The sequence below is a fragment of the Lissotriton vulgaris genome, chromosome 9, assembly GCF_964263255.1.
Source record: "Lissotriton vulgaris chromosome 9, aLisVul1.2, whole genome shotgun sequence".
Taxonomy (NCBI): Eukaryota; Metazoa; Chordata; class Amphibia; order Caudata; family Salamandridae; genus Lissotriton; species Lissotriton vulgaris.
The window spans coordinates 686,467,739-686,492,232 of NC_141697.1; the positions used below are offsets into that span (position 1 = coordinate 686,467,739).

General features: G+C 38.5%; 1 protein-coding gene across 1 annotated transcript in view; it reads right to left on the bottom strand.

Moving 5' to 3' along the window:
• The window catches only part of LOC147692109 (protein jagged-2-like), a 746,472-nt gene that overhangs the window by 148,283 nt on the left and 573,695 nt on the right, over positions 1-24,494 (bottom strand). Inside the window, exons 6-7 of the mRNA XM_086938407.1 lie at positions 15,353-15,483; positions 5,925-6,044 (exon numbers count right to left, since the gene is read on the bottom strand). Of these exons, the coding sequence (XP_086794533.1) occupies positions 5,925-6,044; positions 15,353-15,483 (251 nt within the window). The remainder of the gene's footprint in view (positions 1-5,924; positions 6,045-15,352; positions 15,484-24,494) is intronic.

Genomic DNA, 24,494 nt, shown 5'->3' on the forward strand with positions numbered 1-24,494 from the left:
GGAACCGTTCCGTCACTAGCACAGCTCACCCGAGGCGCGTGACGGAGTGGTTCCGTCACAAGCACAGGTGAGCCGTGCGACCCTCCCACCCCCTAGCACTGCGGCGGAATTGCCGCCGCAGTGAAGGGGTTAAATTAAGCTTTATTTTTCTAACCTGTCATGGAATCTTTTTGTGTGGTGATTTCACTAATTTACTGTTTGAAGTATTGCTAAAATACTTTACACATTGCCTCCAAATTAAGCCTGACTGCTCTGTGCCAAGTACCAGAGGGTGAGCACAGGCTAATTTAGAGTTTGATTGTGACTTACCCTGACTAGGATTGCGTTTATTGATTGATCAGGTCTTATACCACAGTCAACCAGTAACCCAATTTTTAACACTGACATATTCTGAAGTACACAGCTGGCATATGTGTTACCTGCCGACACACAATTGAAATTCAATTTTTTTCTCGTGTCAGTAATTCAGAGCTGCCCCATGTTTTCAACTCCTGTTCAGGTCTGTGAAGTTAAGGAATTCTATATATTTGTCCTATGTACCATTTTACCTTGTTACAGCCATTATTGTTATTGCTGGGTTGCATGTCAAAATATCGAATACAAAAATAGCAGCCAGTAACAAGACAGAAACTGGCTCGCACAATACTGCCAAGGTAAGCATACACAGGGGAGTATAGATGTATCATTCTAACTGCACATCTACTTACATTGAAGGTAATATACAGTTGATATCCGGTGATCAATACTGTTTCAGGTAATACGTTAGTTGCACACTTTTTAACTAAATGCTCTATAACTCTGAAAGTCACGAGTCCTCGCCATATCACGACATTGGCTGCTTTGGTGTTACTAAAGGTGCTGCTTGCCTGATATGCGGTTGCTACAGTACCCCTGGTCCCTCTGTGGTCTGGAACACTGGGTGTTTGATGTTATGTGGTCCTCTTTCTCCTCAGAGTCACGTTTGCCTGCATTGTTTATGCATTTCATGCACTCAGGAAACCGAGAAGACGTAGATACGTCACCAGTTCCGTGCGTCAGGCAGTATCTGCATTCCTTGCGGTCTTACGACGGGCTTGTACAGCAGACATGCGGCCGCCAGTGCTCAAGTCCCCCTTGAGCCACAGATACGCACACTATCTGAAGTGCACGGGGCACTTGGGATATCTGGTCTCGTCCCTTATTTAAACTCCACCTCTCAGCCATGTAAGATTAGGCAGAAAGGCTGGGAGCCTTAATGTACTAGAGGTTATCTCTAAAGCCAGGAATGTCCCCCTTTGAAAAGCTGCATCAAACATAGGTTTCTAAAGCATGCTTTTTGTATACTAGGGATGCCTGAAACTAGTTAGTGTTCAGCACTGAATTGCCTTTCAAGCCACAGGTCCATCATCCAATATTTACACAATATTAAAGGAGGAACTGCTGTCTATTTGCAGTATCCATTATAACCCTCAAATCACACAGAGAGAAACCTACCAGATGGACACGTCAAACTGAGCTTGGTGGGGTTTGTGAACGGTGTTTGTGATACAGTGAGCTCCAAGTAGCTTCCTGCAAAGATGCTGTGAATTGAAAGTCTCCCACTAGCAAGGATGTAACAAGAGAAGAAATCTTTTTGGTGTACTAGAAAATATTCAAGCAGGAGTTTAGTGGCATCTTTCTCCACAAGGGAGTGCTTTTGATTTATTAGACCATTTTCACCTTCATTAGTTACTCTCATGAACCTCTTCTGAAGTGTTGTTATTGAGTCTCCGGTGTTTGTTTGCAGTTTGCAGCTTTTACTTCACTCCCAGTTTCAGGCGGAATGCGTAGGACGGACGAAATGTGGTCAGCCACGAAATATGGCTCTTAAAGGCACTTAAACTGCACGTATCTGCTTCTTGTGAGCATGGGAGTCACGGCCTCAGCTGGATGTTGAGGCCCTTTCAAGCGTAAAGCCAGATATTCATCTGCCAATGTGTGGTACTTTTATTACCTGTCCTAATAGTGAACTGTGTGAGGCTCAAAATACCCAGAGCCTAATTTGTAATAGAATAGGTGGAGGAACCCAAAGTTTTTTTTGCGACAAACACTGCTGAATTCCAGGGTTGCTGAACACAAAGGCTGCAAATTATTGATTTCCCCTCATACATCATTTTTCCTCCACCCGAGATTTTCTGTACCTTTCTCTAATTCTTGCATGCTCTTTTTCACCCCACCTTTCTACCGGTGTCACTGTTTCCCATCTTTCCATTTCAAATTCGTTCTCCCTTTTCTGCCGTTTTCTCGCTTCCTCTGGGGCAATGCCTAGTAAAGAAACATAAGTCCAGGTCCTAAAATATCAGCGTGAGTCCCAACACCAGCACAAATTAAGCATTAAAAAAAAGTTAATGTTTTTCTTAGGACAAACATATTTTCTTCTGGTGCTGTGGGCCAAAGGCTTCCAGAGATTTTCCCTTTGGGACATACTCCAGAAGTCCTCCGATCTTGTATAAATGCAGCCGGCCACAGCTGACAACCATAGCTTCTGTATTTGTACAACTGCTGCCCTTTCAGTTAGAAAGGGGACAAAGTCAATTTTCCCATCACGCTTGTCCAGTCTTCGGCTATGCTAATTTTTCCATTTGTACACCTCAAAGACTAATTCATGTGTTCAGCAGAAGTCATGATCACTGAGTTCACAGGAGGACAAACTTGGAATAGGCATGGCTTTGTACCTTCTTTCTAGAAAACAGTTTGAAGTTTCAGACACCGACATCATGAGCAGACTTCCTGACATGCAGCAGGGCCTTTTCTAGAAAACGAGTAGCTATTGCTGAAAAGATGACACAGATTTAAGGGTCTATAATATAAAGCACTTAGGGGCCTATTATGAGTCTGGCGGTCTGAGGACCACCAGACTTGTGGTGGCGCTGCGGTGGCGGCCTTGCAACTGCCCCATTACGACCCTTGTGGGCGCTCCTCCGTTGAGACCGCCAACTCCGCCAGGGTACACTGTTCCCCTGGTGGTGGTGTGGCGGTCCAAAGGCACCCATATGCTTGGCGGGACCACCGCTGTCCCGCCTAGCATATTATGACATTTATCACTGTCACTGTTTTCGTGGCGGTGAGGAAAGAAAGGGTATCCTGCGGCCCCTTTGTGCCTCACGCCTTGTAGATGCACAGGGGGGCACAACATGTGCCCCCCTGTGTGCATGCACAGAAGTTCCAGCACCGCATGGACTTTTCAGTCCATGCCGTGCTGGAACTTCCTTTGACTTTCCCGCTGGAGTGCTTTTTTATAGGAACAGCTGTGGGAATGCCAAAAGAAAAGCCTGCCAATTACTTAAAAAGTCATAAAAGGGCAGATGGTCTCTACGCGGGCCTGGTGGTGCGGCGGCGGGTGTCAAACTCGTAATAGGGCCCTTAGTGTTCTCCATTGTCCACCAAAATCCTCAATGTCTTAGCCAGCCACAGGACATAACTAGAAAAGGCAACACGATCATAAAGCAAAGGGGGTCAGCTTCTTGTTGGTCTTCAAACAGCTATCTAAGTGGAGGTCCTAAAAGTCCTATGAAGGCCCACTTTCAATACAAAATGAATGCAGGGTACATTAAGTAGAAAGTGTTTTTTTCTTCTCCTGAATAGGTCCTTCCCATATGGTGAATTGGCGCAGCCCGACTTCACTGCTTACAAACACTGAAACAAGCCATCTAGAGTAAGTCTGAGGGGGAATCTTTTCAACCCTTCCTTCATGTCAGTGTTTCTACCAGCAGTTGACTGAGGTAGATGTCAAGAGAGCAAAATTGGCTCTTGACTCAGTACAAATGTACGGATACCAGTATTTCCATGGCACACCAAAATCAAACCAATGCTATTTGGCTTAGAATGCATTTGAGATGGGTTGGAAGGCCAGACATGTAGCAATTCAGGAAACAGATGAATATTTATAGGATTTCTTAAGGAAGTTTCTCTTTCTCAATAAAGATCTTCAATCTAAGGTTGTGAATGCATTACCTCTGACCTAAACTATTTAAGACCCCACTCATATTACCTTATTTGCCAACTCCAGCCAGTGGTATGCTAGTGTTCTCTTATTGCTTGGTCTTTGGAAATGTAACCCTATTGCGCGTCATCTTTACTCACCTCACTGGTTGCCAAGGGAAAATGTTCATTTTACAGTTCCCTGTATAGCGCACAAAGTTGTGCATGGTGTTGAGCAGAAAAGTAAAAGCTTGTCTAATGCTCTGGACTTCTGTATCTACTTGCGGATTTCCAGAAGATAGTGTAACAGCTTAATAGTATTCTCCATTCTACTTCTGTGAGTGTGGAACCTTCTCCTGACCAACATTTTGTGTTAAGGATGAACCCATTGGTTTGACCTCTAACTCTATTGAATTGTTCTGCGAAGTTAGCTCCTAAAGATATTTTTTGGGACCCAAGTAACATTTGGATTAACGTGCGGTTGAAATATATGACATACATACAATATACAGGAAAAACCTCAAGATGGACTTCTCTTCAGAAAAAAATAATATTTTAATTGGTTCTGCAAGAAGTTGGCTTCTGGGAAAATATGTTTTCAAAAGTAGCAAGTAAAACGCTTGAGGTTAATAAGGAAATGTGGATCAATGGACCCTAATGCTCCCCGTGGCATCTTTGTCGTCGATGGTCATAGCACAATTTCACAAAACACGATATTGATGGAGATTTCTTGTGTTTTGCACGTGGGGTGAAATGTGTTTATATATGTTTTTTGGTACTAACGCCTTCTCTATTTTATGCTTCTTCTGGAGCAAACTTTTTTTAAAAAAAATATCTTTTGTGTTGCTCACTAATAATGGTTGAATTTCTAGGGGATTTCCAACCCAATCTAAATATCTATTGATTGTCTTATTTTGTTTCTTAATTCTTCCATTTTGACCTGCCGGCAATGCCTGCAACAGATAGTGACAACAACTGAGACACAAGAAGTGCCCTCTTTAGCTCTATTTCAACATCAGAAGCACAAGGAAAGACTGCAGTTTCTTGTTTGTTGAAAGTAAAGGAATATGAGACTGTGTTCCAATGGGATAGTTTCCCTCAATGAGTCTTGAGTTTGAAAGCTTCAAAAGCCTAAAGGCATTTTCATGCATTGAAGGGCACATATTACATGTATGTAAATCCTGCCTAATTTGTACTTCTTTCTGAAACAAACTCTAACATATGGAATTAGTCTTCTCCAAGACATTAAGGCCCTCATTACAACTCACCGTTTAATTCTGATGACACAAGTGCTGTCTCATCACAGTTACAAGATCTGTGGCAAGTTTAATGATCTGTGTTGTTTTATCCAGAACTTCCTTCTGCTATTTACAGGTAGTGTCTCCGACTGAAATACCACAAGGGAATCTGGACTGGAATTACCAATTTCCCAGAAATTCCTAATTTTCTTAGAAGACCATCATGATCAAACTCACAACCCCACCGGCAATTTCACCCCCAAACCTCCCCAAGATACGAGCTGGTACCTTTGGTTTTGGTAACTTTGATGGGGAGGGGGATTGATGGGGGAATTTAACGAGGTACTCATAAGGAGGCCCTAAGGATTCTGAAGGAAATAATAGGAAAAAAGGAATTGGTACCTGGTTGTGACTATGAGGCAGACCTAAATATTGGACTATTAGGAAACATAAATGAATTACTGAAGTGCAAAAAACTACCTTCTGCTTTCAGAGATCCTCTGAAGATGGTAAAATACATGGATCTAAGAAAGCACAGAGGGGCATTGAAATTTGGGTAAAAAGCCTTTTATCTGCATTAGCTCAAACTGCTGAAGTTCAAAATCTAAGGAAAGAACCCATGCAGAACATTCATGTATATCGTTTTTCCTCTCCAAGGTCTCCTCAAGAAAGTGCTGCATTCAGACATCCACGTTCCTGTCCCTCCAATCCCTCGCCCCAAATGCTTTGCCCCAGACCTTTACTCACGCTTCTCACAGTTGCGCCCCTGGAAGCCCTGCGGGCACATGCACTGGTATTCATTAGGTTCTGTATTTATGCAGGTTCCTCCATTTTTACAGGGCTGTCGGGAGCCACATACATTCAAATCTGAAAGGGAAAATAGTATGTAAATAAAGGGTCCACCAAGCTGTTATCCAATTCTATTGCCAAATCAATTTGTTACTCAAGCCCTCACTTCTATCTACACTCCCTGCCCTGTCACTTTCTCAGCTACAAAGTCTTTCTTCTTTCTTCAATCATCTAAACCAATCCTATCCCTAGTTCTAGTCCAAAACTATTCCTAACGCTGACCTTACGAAGAGTAACCCTAACCTTACTCTAGCCTTGTTTATAACCCTTAACCCAATCTGAACCCAGTCCCTAACCATTACTATCATGTAATCACAACTCTGACTGTAATGCTCCCTCTAATCATTAACCTCGCCACCACTAACCCAGACTCAATCCTCAACCTTCATCCAAACCCTTGTCCCACACAACCCAATGATGATCCAAGCCCTAACCTTTACCGTAGGCCTCGCTTACCCTAATCCCTACACTGAACGTGCTCTTTAGGCTAAATCTGTTCTTGACTCTGATCCTTTAAGCTATCTTTGAACCCAAACCCTGGCCCCCACAATAATGCTAACCTTATCCTTCACCTTAATCTGACCCTTAATCAAATGTTATCATTGATTCTAACCCTTTCATGTATTTCTAAACCTTATCCCAGCTTTACATTTGGGCCTATCATTTATATTGAATCACTGACAGAATTTCGATTTCTAAAAAGTCGACCTACTGTAACATCGAGTCTCTAATATCAATAGCACTAATATCGACACCCTATACTTAACATGAAAACTACAATAATATCGAGCAAACTATATCGATGCACAAAAATATCGTCTACAGAAATATCGTTAGCATAATTATCGAATACCATAATATCGACACTCAATACTACATATAACACACTACAATAATATCGAATACTAAAATATCGATAGCACTATTTTCGTCTATATCAAAATATCGATAGCTAAATAATACTCCTTTTTTATAAATAACACCAATAAATCTATTCTCTAAGTAATACACACATTTCAAATGACTTCACTAATGTATTTTCAATTTATTATATAACATTTAGTGTACAAAATTGTGTTTTCGCAAACTGACGAAATTTGTATATAAACTCTTTGTAAACATACTTATTTAATACTTAGTACTCATTTTACATAATCTTTATTTATTACAAGAGTTATTTTAAACATAAATATATCATTTCAATTCCTCAACATAAACTATATAAGAAGATATATCTTAAATGTTTAACTTAAAAAAAATTCAAACTAACCAATAATAACTCGTCTTTACATATCTGACCAATCAGATAGCAAACTTAATTACACATAGACTATATAAACCAATCACAAACAGCCATACAAGTTGCAGGAAATATTCTTCGTGACCACATACTGCCAATTTTGGGAGCACCATCTATATTCTTCTCTGCAAGAAAATTCGTCCTGAAACTACAAGTAAGTAATCATATAGCTCTGTTAATAAATTCTAATCTTTTTTGGCTATTACTTATAGACCAAGATTTGTAACCTAATTTGTTATTTCTTTATGTACTTTACCTTTAAACAGACTCTACAAACAAATCAAGTTATACTTCAACTTCAAGATACAGGACACTTTAAATTTAAAAAAGGTATCTACATATGTTTAACATTTACTTAACGTTATTTGCCAATTATTGGCCTAATTTAAAAATCTATACTTTGTTTCTTAGCCTGTAAATCTTAATACATAGTGTGAAGCCAGAATGTTTTGAGGAAAAAACGTTACAATGCTGTGTAAAAAATGTTTTCTTCCTGTTCTTAAATATGTTTTTATGTGCTTTTACTCATAATACATGTGTCATCCTCGGTTCTTTTTAGCAAATAAGTAACAATGCTTTATAACAAATGTGTATTATTTATATAACATATAAACGCATTAGTAATTTTCATCAACTTTCTCTCTAAACAGAACTCAAAGGTACAGAAACGAGATAATTCACATCAAAGAACAAACATTCTGTGCTACTACTATAATTCTCTTGGTAAGTTCATAAATAAAACATAACTAGTCTTTATAAACTCTATAGAATGTACTAGAAATAAAAATGATCTTTTTATGCATCTGTTAGTATAATCTTCCTGTTCTTAAATATGTTTTTTTGTGCTTTTACTCATAATACATGTATCATCCCCGGTTCTTTTTAGCAAATAAGTAACAATGCTTTATAACAAATGTGCATTTCTTATATAACATATAAACGCATTAGTAATTTTCATCAACTTTCTCTCTAAACAAAATTCAAAGATACAGAAAAGAGAAAATTCACATCAAAGAACAAACATTCTGCTACTACTATAATTATCTTGGTAAGTTCATAAATAAAACATAAGTAGTCTTTATAAACTCTATAGAATTTGCTACAAATAAAAATGACTCTTTTTATGCATCTGTTAGTATAATCTTGGAAATTTCTCTTTTTAAATCCAAATAAACAAAACTATTTTTAGAGACGTTATAACGTAAAAAAAATGTTACCAAAAACAAATTGTAACTTTTCCTATAACATACTTAATTATTTCTCAACAGACCGTGGCAATAGAAGAACAACATCAAACTGAACAAGCATCTACTTTCGATAAATAGAACATTACTGCTGGTAAGTAAATTACTAGAAGAATACTAGCTTAATTTAAAATGTTTTATACATTTCTGATTGTATTAATATTTGTATATTAACTTTTCTAGATACCAAAACTCAAGAATGACTGATGATGCAACATTTATTACATCTCAGAAAGGCAAATTTTTGTTATGCTATATGGGCTACATTTATACTCAGGAGAAACAAAAAGACCTTAAAGTGAATTGGAAGTGTACAAAATATTACTCCAATAAATGCTATGGCCGTGCTACAACAAGGGAAACTAGTGTTATAAATACCACTGAACATAATCACCCACCAAACATCTCGGAAATAGAAGTGAGATCCACTCTTGAAAATATCAAGGAATTAAGTACCAGATCAGAACTACCTACCAACGTAATTCTGAAAGAATTACTACCTAAAGTTCCCAAAGAAGCAAGAGGTCAGCTACCATCTATTGCTACCATTAAAAGAACAATAGCAAGAACAAAAAAAGCAAGTAGACCCAATATACCAACTCCTAAAACTTTTGAAGAAGTCATAATTCCGCCAGAGCTTGTAATTACTCATAATGACGAGCCATTTATTTTTTATGATAATCATAGCAAGGACAAAAGAATAATCATGTTTGCAACTAATAACAATATAAAAAAATTAACTGAAAGTACTACTTGGATGATGGATGGAACATTTTCTATATGCCCAAAACCTTTCTACCAGTTATACACAATTCATGGGCAATATCATAATACCTGTATCCCCTTCATATATTGTTTATTACCAAACAAACAAGCCACAACTTACTCAGAAATCTTACAAAAAATAAAGGAACAAACTTCTGACTACTTCCCAATGAAAATTATCATAGACTTCGAGCAAGCTATGATTAGTTCTATTTTGAAAACTTACCCACACACATCCATTCAAGGATGTTATTTTCATTTCAATCAATGTCTCTGGAGACATTTACAAAAGTCTGCCCTTAGTGTTGAGTATGCAACAAATATAACTTTTGCATGCCAAATCAAACATCTCATTGCTCTGGCATATGTACCAGTAACTGATGTGGCCGAACATTACAATTTGTTAATTGAAAGTTCTTTCTACACCCAAAATGAGCAAAGACTCGCCCCACTTTTAGATTACTTTGAGGACAACTGGGTAGGAAGACTACATAGGTCAGGCCACAGACGCCAGCCAAAATTTGCAATTCCCTGGTGGAATGTCTATCTACCAACACTCAACCAAGAGGCAAAAACGAACAATGCTGTTGAAGGTTGGCACAATGCCTTCCTCTCTTCTACTGGACGTACAACACCCACATTACACAAGCTAGTCACAGCTATACAAAAAGAGCAAAGCTTTCAGGAACTACGTATGCAGCAATCTGTCATACAACTGAAACCAAAACTCTCTAGACAAACTGCTCAAATGTATTTATATCTTCAACAGCAAGTCCAACTATATCCTACAACAAGAGGACTGGAATATTTAAAAATGATAGCCAAAACATTGAACTAATTGCAATAACTAAATTAATTGATAGAGATCAATCAATATCCTTAATCTAATAAAACACATATTTTAATATAATAAAAAAATATTTATTTAGTCTAATTTATTTTTTAACACTATTCTAAAAAGACTAAATAAATATATTATTATATCACAATATTTGTTTTTAAAAACTGCTTCCATCCAAATAAAATAACATAAATTTGTAACTTACCTTTAAATAGAACATCATAAAGATAATCCTTTACCGACAATACAATGTGTAAATATCAAAGACTTAATCCAACAAATCATTAATTATGTTTTCTTTAACTCTGCTAAAACTATCCATCATCCAAATTAAACGACTATTTAAAAGCCATTTAAAATAACGACTGTTATATTAAAGTGTGAAAAATATTTCACAGAACTCAAAATATAAAGGAAGAATGTAAATCATCTCCGTTCTAACAACTGAAACACACTTCCTTTCCCAAAAAAAAAAATAATCGGAAACGGAAATAGCTGTTTCAAAATACGAGAAAAAAAAACAGCTAAACAATCCCACCGACATAACACTAACGAGTATCCCATAATATATAAACATAACATTCCTATTTATTTTTATTTTAATTAAATTATACCACATACTCATTAACTCCAACTATTTTAAATGGCTCAAAAAGTCGTGAACGAAAATACGTATTGATTCCACTCCATTATATGTAAATAGTCATACTTTAATTACCAACCCCAAAATAACAAAATATAACCTTTAATTTTAATTTACAATACTTTAAAAATATAAAAGTAGATTCGTACCTACTCAAAAGTGAACCTGCTTCCAACCGTGACTTTCCCTTTACCAAAATAACGCAAAAAGACAAAGAGTGGTTACAAAATAAACGATCCAAATTATATGTAACTGTGAAAAGTACTACTATAAATGTCCATTATTGTTATATATATGGCTCGAAATTATGTGTAATGTTAAAAAAATTGTATAGTATATTGTGAATAGAAAATCTTTTTGCCTGTATATTAATTATATATTACATACTTTTAATATTTATTACATTAAGTATGAAAATATAAAAATATTTAATGTAATATTTATTAAAATTATTATATAACTAAATGTGTAATATTGTATTTGTTTATCAGATTTAATTGTTTATAATATGACTAATATGTGAAAATTGTTATTATTAAAACATATTTATTAATAATAATAATCATACATAAGAATATTGTAATGTTAAAAGAATCGATGATGATGTACATGTTCTATTTAGGATATTTATATTATATTATACATTTAAAAGTGTTCATATGTTAATATCATCATCAGTATATCACTATATGTATTAAAAATGTGTGACTTATGTTTTTCATTACACATGTTTGATGTTTTATTAAGAAACAATAATTGTATTATGTATGTATAATATCATACATTACATTATGTGAACTAACCATTTTTTCTCTACAAATTAAAAGTACTTGTCAAGAAAATTACTGTAAAATGTGATTATTAAAAGAACATTGTCGTCCTTTTTTGTTTATATGTATACCAAAGATAGGTTGATAAAATGTATATGTGATCGTATATTTCAAGTGTTGAATAAAAATATTTACAGGAAAGAAAACTGGTGTCATTATTTTGTATTACCTATGACAAAATCATTTTAATGTATTTTTGCAAATGTATTATAACTGTAATGTTTTATCTATTTCTATATACCACATGTAAATAAATAACATACTATACACTGAAGTTATAACAATTATTATTCATACACCCATATACATATAATATCAATATTTGAAAGACACATAATAAAATTTTTAAATATTCCGACTCCAATAACAAATTTACTTTAGGTAATTGCTTCTCAAAAACCGTGATTAATTTACTATTAGAACTGCAATCACCATTTAATTAGAGTAAGTGCAGGACACAGAACATATTAAATTTACTCTTCCAACTCCAATTAACAAATAATTTAAGTAACTGCAGGACATTAAATAATAATAAATTACTATAGTAAATCAAATGTAAAAAAATGAATAATGTAATATCATTAAATTAAATTTAATATAATAAATTTAATTTAAATAGAATCTTAATTTATGTTTTCCCTGTACCCCTATAACTAAAAACTGACCCTGAAACCTAAAAATACCCCTTCACCCACAAACTAAAAACTGACCCTGAAACCTGACAAAACCCCTTCACCAACAAACTAAAAACTGACCCAGAAACCTAAAAATACCCCTTTACCCTCAAACTGAAAACTGACTCTGAAACCTCACAAAACCCCTTTACCCACAAACTAAAAACTGACCCTGAAACCTTACAAAACACCTTTACCCACAAACTAAAAACTGACCCAGAAACCTTACAAAACCCCTTCACCCACAAACTAAAAACTGACCCTGAAACCTAAAAATACCCCTTTACCCACAAACTAAAAACTGACCCTGAAACCTTACAAAACCCTTCACCCACAAACTAAAAACTGACCCTGAAACCTAAATATACCCCTTTACACACAAACTAAAAACTGACCCTGAAACCTAAAAATACCCCTTTACCCACAAACTAAAAACTGACCCAGAAACCTAAAAATACCCCTTTACCCACAAACTAAAAACTGACTCTGAAACCTCACAAAACCCCTTTACCCACAAACTAAAAACTGACCTTGAAACCTTACAAAACACCTTTACCCACAAACTAAAAACTGACCCAGAAACCTTACAAAACTCCTTCACCCACAAACTAAAAACTAACACTGAAACATTACAAAACTCCTTCACCCACAAACTAAAAACTGACCCTGAAACCTAAAAATACCCCTTTACCCACAAACTAAAAACTGACTCTGAAACCTCACAAAACACCTTTACCCACAAACTAAAAACTGACCTTGAAATCTTACAAAACACCTTTACCCACAAACTAAAAACTGACCCAGAAACCTTACTAAACTCCTTCACCCACAAACTTAAAACTAACACTGAAACATTACAAAACTCCTTCACCCACAAACTAAAAACTGACCCTGAAACCTTACAAAACACCTTTACCCACAAACTAAAAACTGACCCTGAAACCTTACAAAACACCTTCACCCACAAACTAAAAACTGACCCTGAAACCTAAAAATACCCCTTTACCCACAAACTAAAAACTGAGCCTTAAACCTTACAAAACCCCTTCAACCACAAACCAAAAACTGACCCTGAACACTTAAAATACCCCTTCGCACATACACAAAAAACAGACCCTAAACGCACAAAATGTACCTTTGATAAAACTACACACCCTGATCCACTATAAACTCGACATCCCACTCCTAAAAATATGATACATTTATTTATTTAGTATCTACTAAATTATATATTTTAAATACTTTTTACTACATACACAAAATACCTCAATTTAGAACAACAACATAATAGTGTTCATAATTTCGTATTTAAATAATATGTATATAAAATTTGGAATCGAAACAAAAAATAAATACAAGGCGAAATTTTTAATTCTATAATTAGAGTATACTTTGTTTATACACTACCCACCCTTATCCCCTTGAAACTATACATCCCACTCATAAAATAATTAGACAAATATTTTTAGAAAATATATAAAAATATTATGATTACAAATCTTTTTTAGTACATACACAACAGCAAACTTAAAAAATAAGTACTATATTCGATAACAATCGATATCATTTTGCATAATTCGAAATTTGTTTAAATTTTAGAAATTTCGCAAATTTATATGAAATTGTGAAATTTTAATTTCTATAATTAACCTATATATTTTTAAAACACTACCCACCCTTTTCCCCTATAAACTCTACATCCCGCTCCTAAATTTATTGTACAAATATTATAAAAATATAATGTAATATTTTAATATTTATAATACTTTTTAGTACATACCCAAAAATTATTCATAATGTTTTATATACTCCCTAAATTTCGATCAAATTTCGAGTACTACAAATATTTTTAAAAATTGTCGAAATTTTGAAATCTAAAGGAAATTCGAAATTTAAAATTGTACAATTTCACTATACTTTTTTAAAACACTACCCGCCCTTATCCCCTTTAAACTCTACATCCCGCTCCTAACATTAATATACAATTATTTAGTAAAAAATTAAAAATTTAGATATATTTACACAATTTATTAATATATATCCAAAAGCAAAGTACAAATAATTTAACAATACTCAATAAATTTATATAAAAATTCGCTTTTTTAAATAATTTGAATTAAATTTCGCTAATTTAAAATTTTACTTCAAATGCGAAATTTAATATTCTATATTTACAATATACTTTTTTAATACACTACCCACCCTTATCCCCTATCAACTCTACATCCCGCTCCTACACTTCTAACTAAAAATAATAAAATTATATGTAAAAATTACCTTATATATAAACAACATTTAACTATATCATTACTTAACATACTTTAAAACATCACTTTTACATGTCGATATTTTTGACAATCGATATTTTCAGCATCGATATTACTGATTTCGACATTCATGTCTTCGATATTTTTGACACACACATAAATCGATATTTTCTACGACGATATTTTGGTTTTCGAAATTTCTTACCATCGATATTTTGGACTCGATAATATGGTACATCGACATTAACAACTCGATATTTTGACTGTATACCCATTTATATTGCTTTCCTGATTTTGATTAAATGAATCTATATGATTTTATTTTTCTATTAAACATTTTTTTCAATTAAATGTTCTCAATAAAATGGTTTTCTATATAATATACTTATGTGAAAGGATGGGATACATCGGGAATAGTAGTGTAGGGGAGCTGTAGTGAATTTTGAAGCAATGTTGTGTATGTGCAAGCTTTGGGGAATACAGGATGTCAATGGGTTGTAGAGAGAACAGTGGCTGAGCACTGAATTTGAGTGAGCTGTAGGAAATAGCTTGGGTGTGCTCGTTAATGACAGACTGTGGAGATTGGTGAAGTATGTCTGGCTGTGGGTAGTCTGTTAATCAGATGTTGCCACGTGATACAGAATTGAGGGTAATAGAGGTCATGGTTTTGAGAGAACTGTAGTGAGTAATGCAAAATCACACAGTGTCACGAGCTGGAGCAATAACTGTGATATGTACAGAGGGAAACATTGAACGCCTGACCTTTGTCGCAGAGGAGGCCACCCCAGTTGGTCTCACAGATGCACTTCCAGGGTTCAGAGCACGTGCCGTGGACACAGCCGGGAAACGGGATGCAGTCATCACAGTTGTGTCCTCTCCAGCCATGACGACACCTAAACATTTAAAAAATGTTAATGCCAACTCATCGATTGCCCAGACTGATAATGACCTGTAAAATTCTATTACTGTCGCAGACAATTTAATGATACAAGAAGTGGACAGATAATTTGCAAAGGGAATTTTCAGTGATCTTGACACCAAATGAAGAGGCAGAAGAAAAGTGTCTCCTCTTACTCCAGGTTCTGCAGCCTTTCTTCGGCCACATAGGCATCCCCACCCAAAACAGATAAATAGATCCAAATCAAAGGAAAACCATTAAATAAGACTGCAGTAGTTGCAAGTGTGTTATCAAAATAAAAATCAGAATCTCAGTTTGACCCTGTCTCAAAGCTGAAGTGCAGCTCGAAAGATAAGACAAAGCCCCATTTGAAGGGTTTTCTCACTGATTCCTTCCTTCCTTCTGAAATCTGTCATCCTTTGGGGATTTTTCTGCACTGTCCAAAGAAGGGAAGCTTGTGAATTCTGGGACTGGAATTTCATGCCTTCTGAGATTCGAAATCAAGTTCTTTGTCTGAACTACTCTGAGCCGTTGTGAGTCTGAGGACCTTATTTAAGAGTTTGGCAGAGATCCAATCCACCATACCAAGAGTGCAATTACCCACAAATGCATTTGTAATGAAGCAGATGAAACAAGGACCACATTTTTGATGGAGTACCCTGTCTGTCAAACTCAAAGACCCAAAGTGATCATATCACCATCACACAGCAAGGAGCTTGGACCTAGATCCAGGGATTATTGGGGGATATCTAGCAGGTCCACTAAGCCTTTCATCCTTCAGAGGTCAATAACCTGAGTACCATTGATTTGGGTAACAATAAACATTTGTTATTCAGCGCCAAGCTACTCTTCGTGGTGAATGTGAGCTTTACAAATAACATGTTATGTTCATGTTATGTCATTACAACCGTACAACTAAAACCTCTAACTACGAGAATTTACTTTGGATGCCCCAAGCACAGGTCGTAATCTGGAACTGGATCTACTCCTTAGTGCCTGTGCAAAAGTTGGGGCCAGGAAATGCCATGCTATTGCCTCTTTTTAAGAAGAGACCTATTAAGGACAGTTGTCCTGCAACCATTTATATATTGGAATGGTGCCTGCTAATCCTAACTCTGAGAGACAGAGACAGAGTCATGACCTACTTTTTGGACTGCTTCTACAACCACATTTGCGCTCTAATGGCCTCTCCTCTTGTTTAGACCCAGATGGTGCTAAGGTGATACAATATTAGGTCTGCAAGAGGACGTGCATCTTGAATGCCACCAAAGCTCCTCTTCTCTCTCATGCACAGCATGTTTCTCAAGCGCTTCTAATGTCACCTCTCCTTTCACAATCAAGCTAATTTCCAACAATTACAGCTAAAATAATATCTTCCCTGCTGCTCAACAACTGCCGCTGAAGCAAAACTTGTACTGTCACTCAACAAAACAGGCTTCCAGGGTTTACTATCAACAAAGCAGCCTGAGCATAACATATTTGTCAAACTCCACTATGAGAGTCTCGTCTCTTTCATGCATGTTCTCTCTTGACCTCATCAATTACTCTTGAGCTCTCTCACCAAGACACATCTTTGTACCGCAATATCAGTGACTCCTCCTTCCACCTGACATTTACCTTTCAAACTTCACCATGAGCATATTCTACCTCCCAGGCAAGTCCAAATTCCCAATGCCTTAACTGTGTATTTTCACTCTCATAAAGTCTTACCATCTCAAAGACACCTATATTTTCTTTCATAGCAATGGAATGGAAAGGCATGTTTCTGACCTCTGTGAGCACCACTAGGCCCTAAATATGGAAGAATTGACCTTAGGAATGATGATAACAGCACATAATAGGTCTCTCTAAAAGAGACTCTTAACTCTCTCTCAAGGAACCGCTCTCACCTTCCACAGAGCAGCTCTCTGCATAAGCTGTCCGCCCGTTGATTACCATTGACTTTGTGGTTTGTAACTCACATTTTCTGGCTTTCTTTTTTTTCTGGCTTCATTTGTTTTAGGCTGTCCAGCTCAAGATCTTCCTTCCGTTGTCCAAATCTTGTTTACTGTATTCTTTTACAAACTCACATTCTGTAAACAAGCCTTTAAATCTTGTTTTTTTCTTGTCATATTTGCGGTGCATTCAAAGACAGAGGTCAAATTTCAGTCTGTGTCTTCTAGGGAGCTGGATTTTTTTTGTCTTTCTCGGACTTCAAAGTGAGAGGATTTTCGTGACAATCATACTGGCTTGGGAGAGTGCTTGAGGAAGGCTGTATTATGTTTTTTTCTAGCACACAACAAAATGGAAATATCTGTAAATGAACTGTGCTAATGATCAAATTAATACACTAGGTGATGACATTTGCACACATTGTATGCTGTATACTTTTTATCAGTAAAACTTTATGCAAGTGCAAATAAAAAGGTAATTTCAATAAAAGGTGTGTTGTCTGTAAAGACAGTATGCTACCATACAATGTATACTCCACGTTACCCCACTCCACTCAAATCTGCACCATTACATGCCACTGCACTCTACTCTTCACCAATCCACACTATGCCACTCCACTCTACACCACTGCACTCTGCTGTGTACTACTCCACGCTTCTTTACACCACATCACTCTACTCTACTCTACACCAATGTACTCTTCCCACACTACTCTACTATGAACCACTGCACTCTTCGCCACTGTACTCTACACCACTTAGTGCCACTCCCCTCTATGTCACCACATCTGCAAAATTACACTCCATGCCACTGCACTCTACGCCAATACACTCTACTCTATACCACTCCACTGTATGCCAGTGCACTCATGCCAATCCCTCTAGGCCACTCTAGTCTACTCTGCACTCCTACACTCTACTCTGAAACAATCTACTCTATGCCACTGCACTCAGCTCCACTCCACTCCACTCCACTCTACTTTGCACCACTCTACGCCACTGCACTCTATGCCAATGCACTCTACACCATTTTGCTCAAAACCAATGCACTCTTTGTCAATCTACTCTGCAGCACTACACTGAACACCACTGTACACTGTGTCATTGTACTCTACGCCACTCTACTATGAATCACTGCACCTTAGGCCACTCTACTGTGCGTCACTGCACTTTATGCCACGCTACTCTGTGCCACTGCACTCTACGCCATTCCGCCATTCTATAATATACTATTGCACTCTACAACAGTATACTCTGCAACACTGCACTCTCAGCCACTCTTCTTTACATCACTCTACTTCATGCCACTCTACTTTATGCCACTCTACGCCACTGAACTCTATGCCACTGAACTCTACACCAATTAACTCTACACCAATGTACTCTAAGCTAATGAACTCTACACCACTGAACTATGCATCGCTTCATTATATGCCACTGCACTCTACCCCAATCCACTCTAAGCCACTCTAATCTACTCTGCACCACAGCACTCTATGGCATTGTACTGTATACCACTGCACTCTTCACCACTTCACTCTACTCTGAAACAACCTACTCTATGCAACTGTAGGCTACGCCACTCTATTCCACTCTACCTCACTGCACTCTGTGCCACTTTACTCTAAACCAATACGCTCTATGCGACTGCACTCTATGCTAATTTACTCTGCATCACTGCACTGTACCCTACTATACCCTACTCTACGCTGCTGCACTTTACTCTACACCATTGCACTCTACATCACTTTACTCTGCACCAGGGTATGGTATAACACAGTGGCGTCATTAGGGGGTGTGGGGGGTGCGGACCGCACCGGGTGTCACCCCATCATGGGGTGACACCAATCTGGTTAGTTACGCTGGGTGGCTCTGAGGAAAATTAAATTCTGGCCATGTTGTGTTCCCTAGCGCGTACCCCACCGACTCCATGTACCAGCTTAAAGTGCATGTAACTTCCCTCCTGTGCCAGCTATGAAGACGCAAATACATTTGCGTCCACCGTTAACATGTCCTCTTTCAGATCCACCATGAATGGATTATGTAGTCCGTTCCTAAGTATGCTATGCCACTGTCTTTTTGTAGTACACCTTCCATGTATTCCTGCTCTAGCAAGAGTAGGCCCTGAATTCCTGCCATCTGAACCTCTTTTGTGGCTCCTGACTCTGCCCAGGCTACCTCTGTACTCGTGAACTCTGTCCTACTTTCAGCGCGGCCCCTCGCGCTCAGCTCAAGCCTGCTTTCTGCCAAGACTGACTATAACCTTCGAGTTATCTGTTCCGCTCCCCGAGAATACATTCCTGCCTACTAGATCCTGTAAACATCCTCTCCAGCTGCAGAGCCAAAAGGCCGACCTGTCTTAATGCAAGTAATTCATAGCCTCTGTTGCCATGCTCCCATGGAAGGCCCCGTGCCCCACGCTTCACATGTAGACACTCAGGCGCTCATACACGCATCTACAGTTAGCATAGAATAGCTTCTGCCCTAGAGACCTTTCCGCCCAGATAGTATAGTTCCTAAACACCAGATACCAGATATGATAGAAGTACAAGTTGATCTGACATGCCAGACTTCTGTCTCTTTCCGTCAGTGTAAATGTCAAGTCCCCTGCACCCCGTCAATCACACGTCATGCAGCTGCGCGCGCATCCAAGCTTCCGATTTCTGCTGACATTGCAACATTCTGTTAGCACCACCCCTTGGTGCCACCCACTTGCGTCACCTCTCAGTGACGTTTCTAGCACACACCTCTAGTTCACGCCTAGTTTACGCCTCTTGATGATGTACTAGTACCACGTGTATACTGTTATCTTGTCTTCTCTCAGCTGTTACGCCTCTTACATTGACTCTCATGGTATAAATCAAGTATATAAGCTATGTATTATGAATAAAATCCAGCGCTCTATCCCTTCTGACACCCCTGTGGTGGTCAGAACATGATATCCTGATTCCTTTATGAGGAATAAAACCCTTAGAAACTCTAACACCACGGACTCTGTTTTCTTTCATTCCGATTGAGTTATTATTGATTAAGTACTTACCTGCATAGAAATTAAGAGAGTAAATTAATTATTTACGTCATTTTGGCGCCCGAATAGGGACCCCTCCCCCACCTCACGCGCCGGTTGGTGCGTTGCAGACTCTGCCCCCTGCCATCAGTTAGATGGAACACACGTGTACTGGCAGGATTTCCTGCATCTCCCTCTGACCCACGGAGGTGACGAAGACTGCGATCAGTGCCCAGACGAGGCGGTGAGGAGTGCGGAGGATCCCGACCAGAGCCCAGCCGAAAGAAGCAAGGTCCGAGGTGTGAAGAGGCCCACCAGTTTTCCGAAGTTTTCCAAAGTTTTCCCGAAGTTTTCCGAAGTTTTCCGAAGTTTTCCGAGTCGAGTCCAGTCGAGTTTTCCGAGGCCTTCTGTTTCCGTGCTTCCCGGTGAGTACCATTGCTGGGTCGTATCTAGACGGGTTTGGGTACGCAAGTCCGGTCTGCACTGTTTTTAGGCAGTGTATCTGTACTGTTTAGCAGTATATCAAGTATTCCGAATTCCTGCACTGTTACACCAGTGTATCCGTACTGTTGAGCAGTACATACAGTATAGGGGGGTAGTCATCTATGTCTTCAATGTTTTTATGTGATTAATGTTGTGGTATGAATGTGACTGTTTAAACGTGTATTATTGTGTTTCTCGTATAAAATAGCTGTCAAAAGTATTAAGGAATAAGGATCTAGCATTCAGTAATAAGTAAGCAAGATGCCGTTCTTCAACAAGTTAAAACAGATAGGAACTAGGAAAGGGTTACTGGAGGAAGAAATTCCTATCCCCCCTAGGGACACTCCAGGCAATTTTATGTACCAGAAGCATGGCATAGATGCCATATTATATCTAGATTTATGGGCCGATTATACCAAGCACCTAGACGAAAGACACAGATGGCCTGTTACCGGAACGTGGGATGCCGAGTGCATCATGAGGGTAGAAGAAGCATTATGGAAAAAGAAAGCTAGACAATCCCAGAAGGACGCCATAGAATTTTGGCGTAAGGAATCACGTAAGCGTGCTGACAAAGCACTCCGTAGAGAAGACAGACTTAAAGAATCAGATAAAGAACAAGAAAACGAATTAGTTACTGAAGGGATCCGAGTAAAAACAGAACAAATAGACCGTGCCCGAAATAATCTTGTAAACGGTATGTATCTTGCCGCAGATGGCACATCTGAAACTGAATCAGAAATACCGAAAAACTTGCCGACACCATTAGTTCCAACTAAAGTAATGCATAAAACTACTAAAGACATATTCTTAAATTCATATCTAGAGGATGTAGCACCAGCTTATACCAATCTGCCTGTTCGTGCCCTGCCTACTGACAGGGATGGGGGTGGCACTGCGCCCCCAGATAATGTCCCGCCGTTACCACGACAGACCTCCCCTGTTCCGCCAGCTCCGCCACTTCCCGTACTTAAGACAGACCTACCGAAACCAGTCCTACCTGATCCTACTAAACGACAAATTCAGACTCAGATCCAGACTCCGCGGAGAGATAATGCCCAAGCATCCGCCTCAGGAGGTGCGACAGCGGGTCTACAGACCCCGCCACCGACACACAGATTGCATTTAAGGGACACACAGAATCCTTTCCAGTCTCCCTACTCATCCCGGCTTGATGCATTCAAAGATAAGATGTCAGTTTGCAGATATGATCCAGTACCCGGAAAAGACGATTTAATGATATTAGCATCACTTCGATTAAGATCTGCCACCGATAACTTGCTATGCTATGTAGGAATGCAGGAAATTCTCGACAGACTATATAAGTTCATACTGACAGGGAAAGACCCCGACAGTGTCAAAGCTGCCATGCATAAACAGAAAGTTGACATTCAAGCACAGATATTACGATTTTTCATAAATTGTGTGATAAGAGAACGAGACAGGCCCGGGACAGATCAAAGTGAATTAGACGCATTAAACAAGTGGGGTCAAAATATAGCCGACGGAAAGCATGATAAGGGGGCTTGCATAGCCAGTATGTCCCAGAAAATTAGAAAGGCAGTATTGACTGCACACCAGGAAGAGAATGATAAAACTTCCTCCGAGGAGGAAGATGAACATGAAGCATCAGGAAAATCTACAGATACTATAGCATATGTAGGTAGGGGAGCCTACCTTAGGAAAGGCATCCGTCCGGAGAGCAAGAGAGTTCTTTTCTCTGCTTTAACAAATCCGAATTCTTCTGAACATCAGTTCCAGGAAACTGATAAAAGGCTTCGAGACCGAATGGGGTACCATGTACTCAATTCTATGGATGAACAGGAACTAGCCCGGTCAGCCGTGTTATGGGCCGAAAACCCAGACATATATAATGATGACACATTAGTACAGACATTCTTGAACCTTTCCCCGGAAGAGCAGAAAATAGCAGGTGTATACATGATTCAGCACCTCCTCATCAAGTTCAGAAACCATCATTCTGATCCAGGTCCCTTACACGAAACATTAGAAGCACTACTCATGGATAGATGGAGAGGTTTCAGTACCAAATTAATACAAATAATTCTAGAACAACGACGTAAGTATTACACCTTCCTGAGCTCTGAATATGTTCCCGCCCCGCCTCCAGAAAGAAAAACGTACCACATGCAATGCGGTGGTGGCATTGAAAGTCAGAATCCCTTACGAGAAGTACACCCAGTTATGGGTACGGACCAACGCTTGAAGCGTGTGTATGTTCACACACCACTGACTAAGTTAGAACTGTTAGAAATGAAGAAATTAGTTCCGTGCCATGATAAAGACCCTGCAGGTTTTCACAGAGAGCTTAAAGACATGTTACTGATGGGAGATTACACGTATGATGATATTATGAAAATGTTAAAAGTACTGTTGCCCACGGGCATTTACGAGAAATTAAAGGAAAAGGATTGGGAGGTGGGAGAGTCAAAGATAGCATGGGCAGAAATAGAAGACGAAGAAAGCAAACGAGTCCCAGGGGTAGGCCTTGGGGACAAGACTAAAGCATTACCAGGTTTAATAGTACAGGTTTTGCCACGATTATTGACAACAAGAAAGGAAGATTGGGACGCAATCTCGTCCTGTAAACAGAAACAAGATGAAGATACTAGTGACTTTTATTCAAGATTCGAGAAATGTTTCATTATCAATAGTGGTCTAAAAGTTAGTAGCGAGTCATATCCACACCTTTTTGTAACAAAATTAGTCGAGAACGCCCTACCATTAGTCAAAAATAGAGTATACAAAGTTGAAAGTACTTGGCAAGCAAATACGCCATCACAGATGTTACAAATGTTACAATATCACCAGAACAGAATTAGGGAAGAACAAGATCAGGAACAGAAACGTATGAAAGACACAAAAATGAAAATGTTAGTAGCTCAGACGATTCCAGCCGACGGTCATAGAAAAGGTGGGGCCCAGACAAATCATTCTGCCGCTCCCGTTAAAGGGACATGTAATTATTGCAAGCAGCCAGGTCACTACGTACATGAATGTCCAGTCCTGAAACATAACATCGAGACAGGTAAAACTAAAGAAAGACCACGTCCGCCTAGACATGAACAGGGTCATCAACAGACCTCACAGAACGAACAGCCAATGCAGAATACACAGCCTATGCATGATCAGTCCCATACAGTACAGACAGTAGCAGTACCGCAGCCACAGCATGCTCAGACACAGCCCGCCGCCGCAACTCGGCAAGTCTCACAACAGATGTACCAGTATGCCCAGTCGGCATATCCAGATTATCAGCGTTATACATGAAACAGCCTAGGGAGGGAAAGTGATTTGCCTCTTATTGAAATTCCTGTAGATCAAGAGGGTCCTTACGTACACAGTCACGTATTGGGAAAAGACAGAAAGTTTTTAATTGACACAGGGGCAAGTCGCACTACTATCAGTCACAATGAAGTCCCAGGGGCACCCCTCTCAGGCTCACAGAATGTTTCCCTTGGTTTTTCAGGACAGCCTATTGTAAATGAAGTATCGGAACCAGTACCACTAGCTGTGGGTCCATTATCTCGAGTTACAGATTTGTTACTTACGAAATCATGTCCC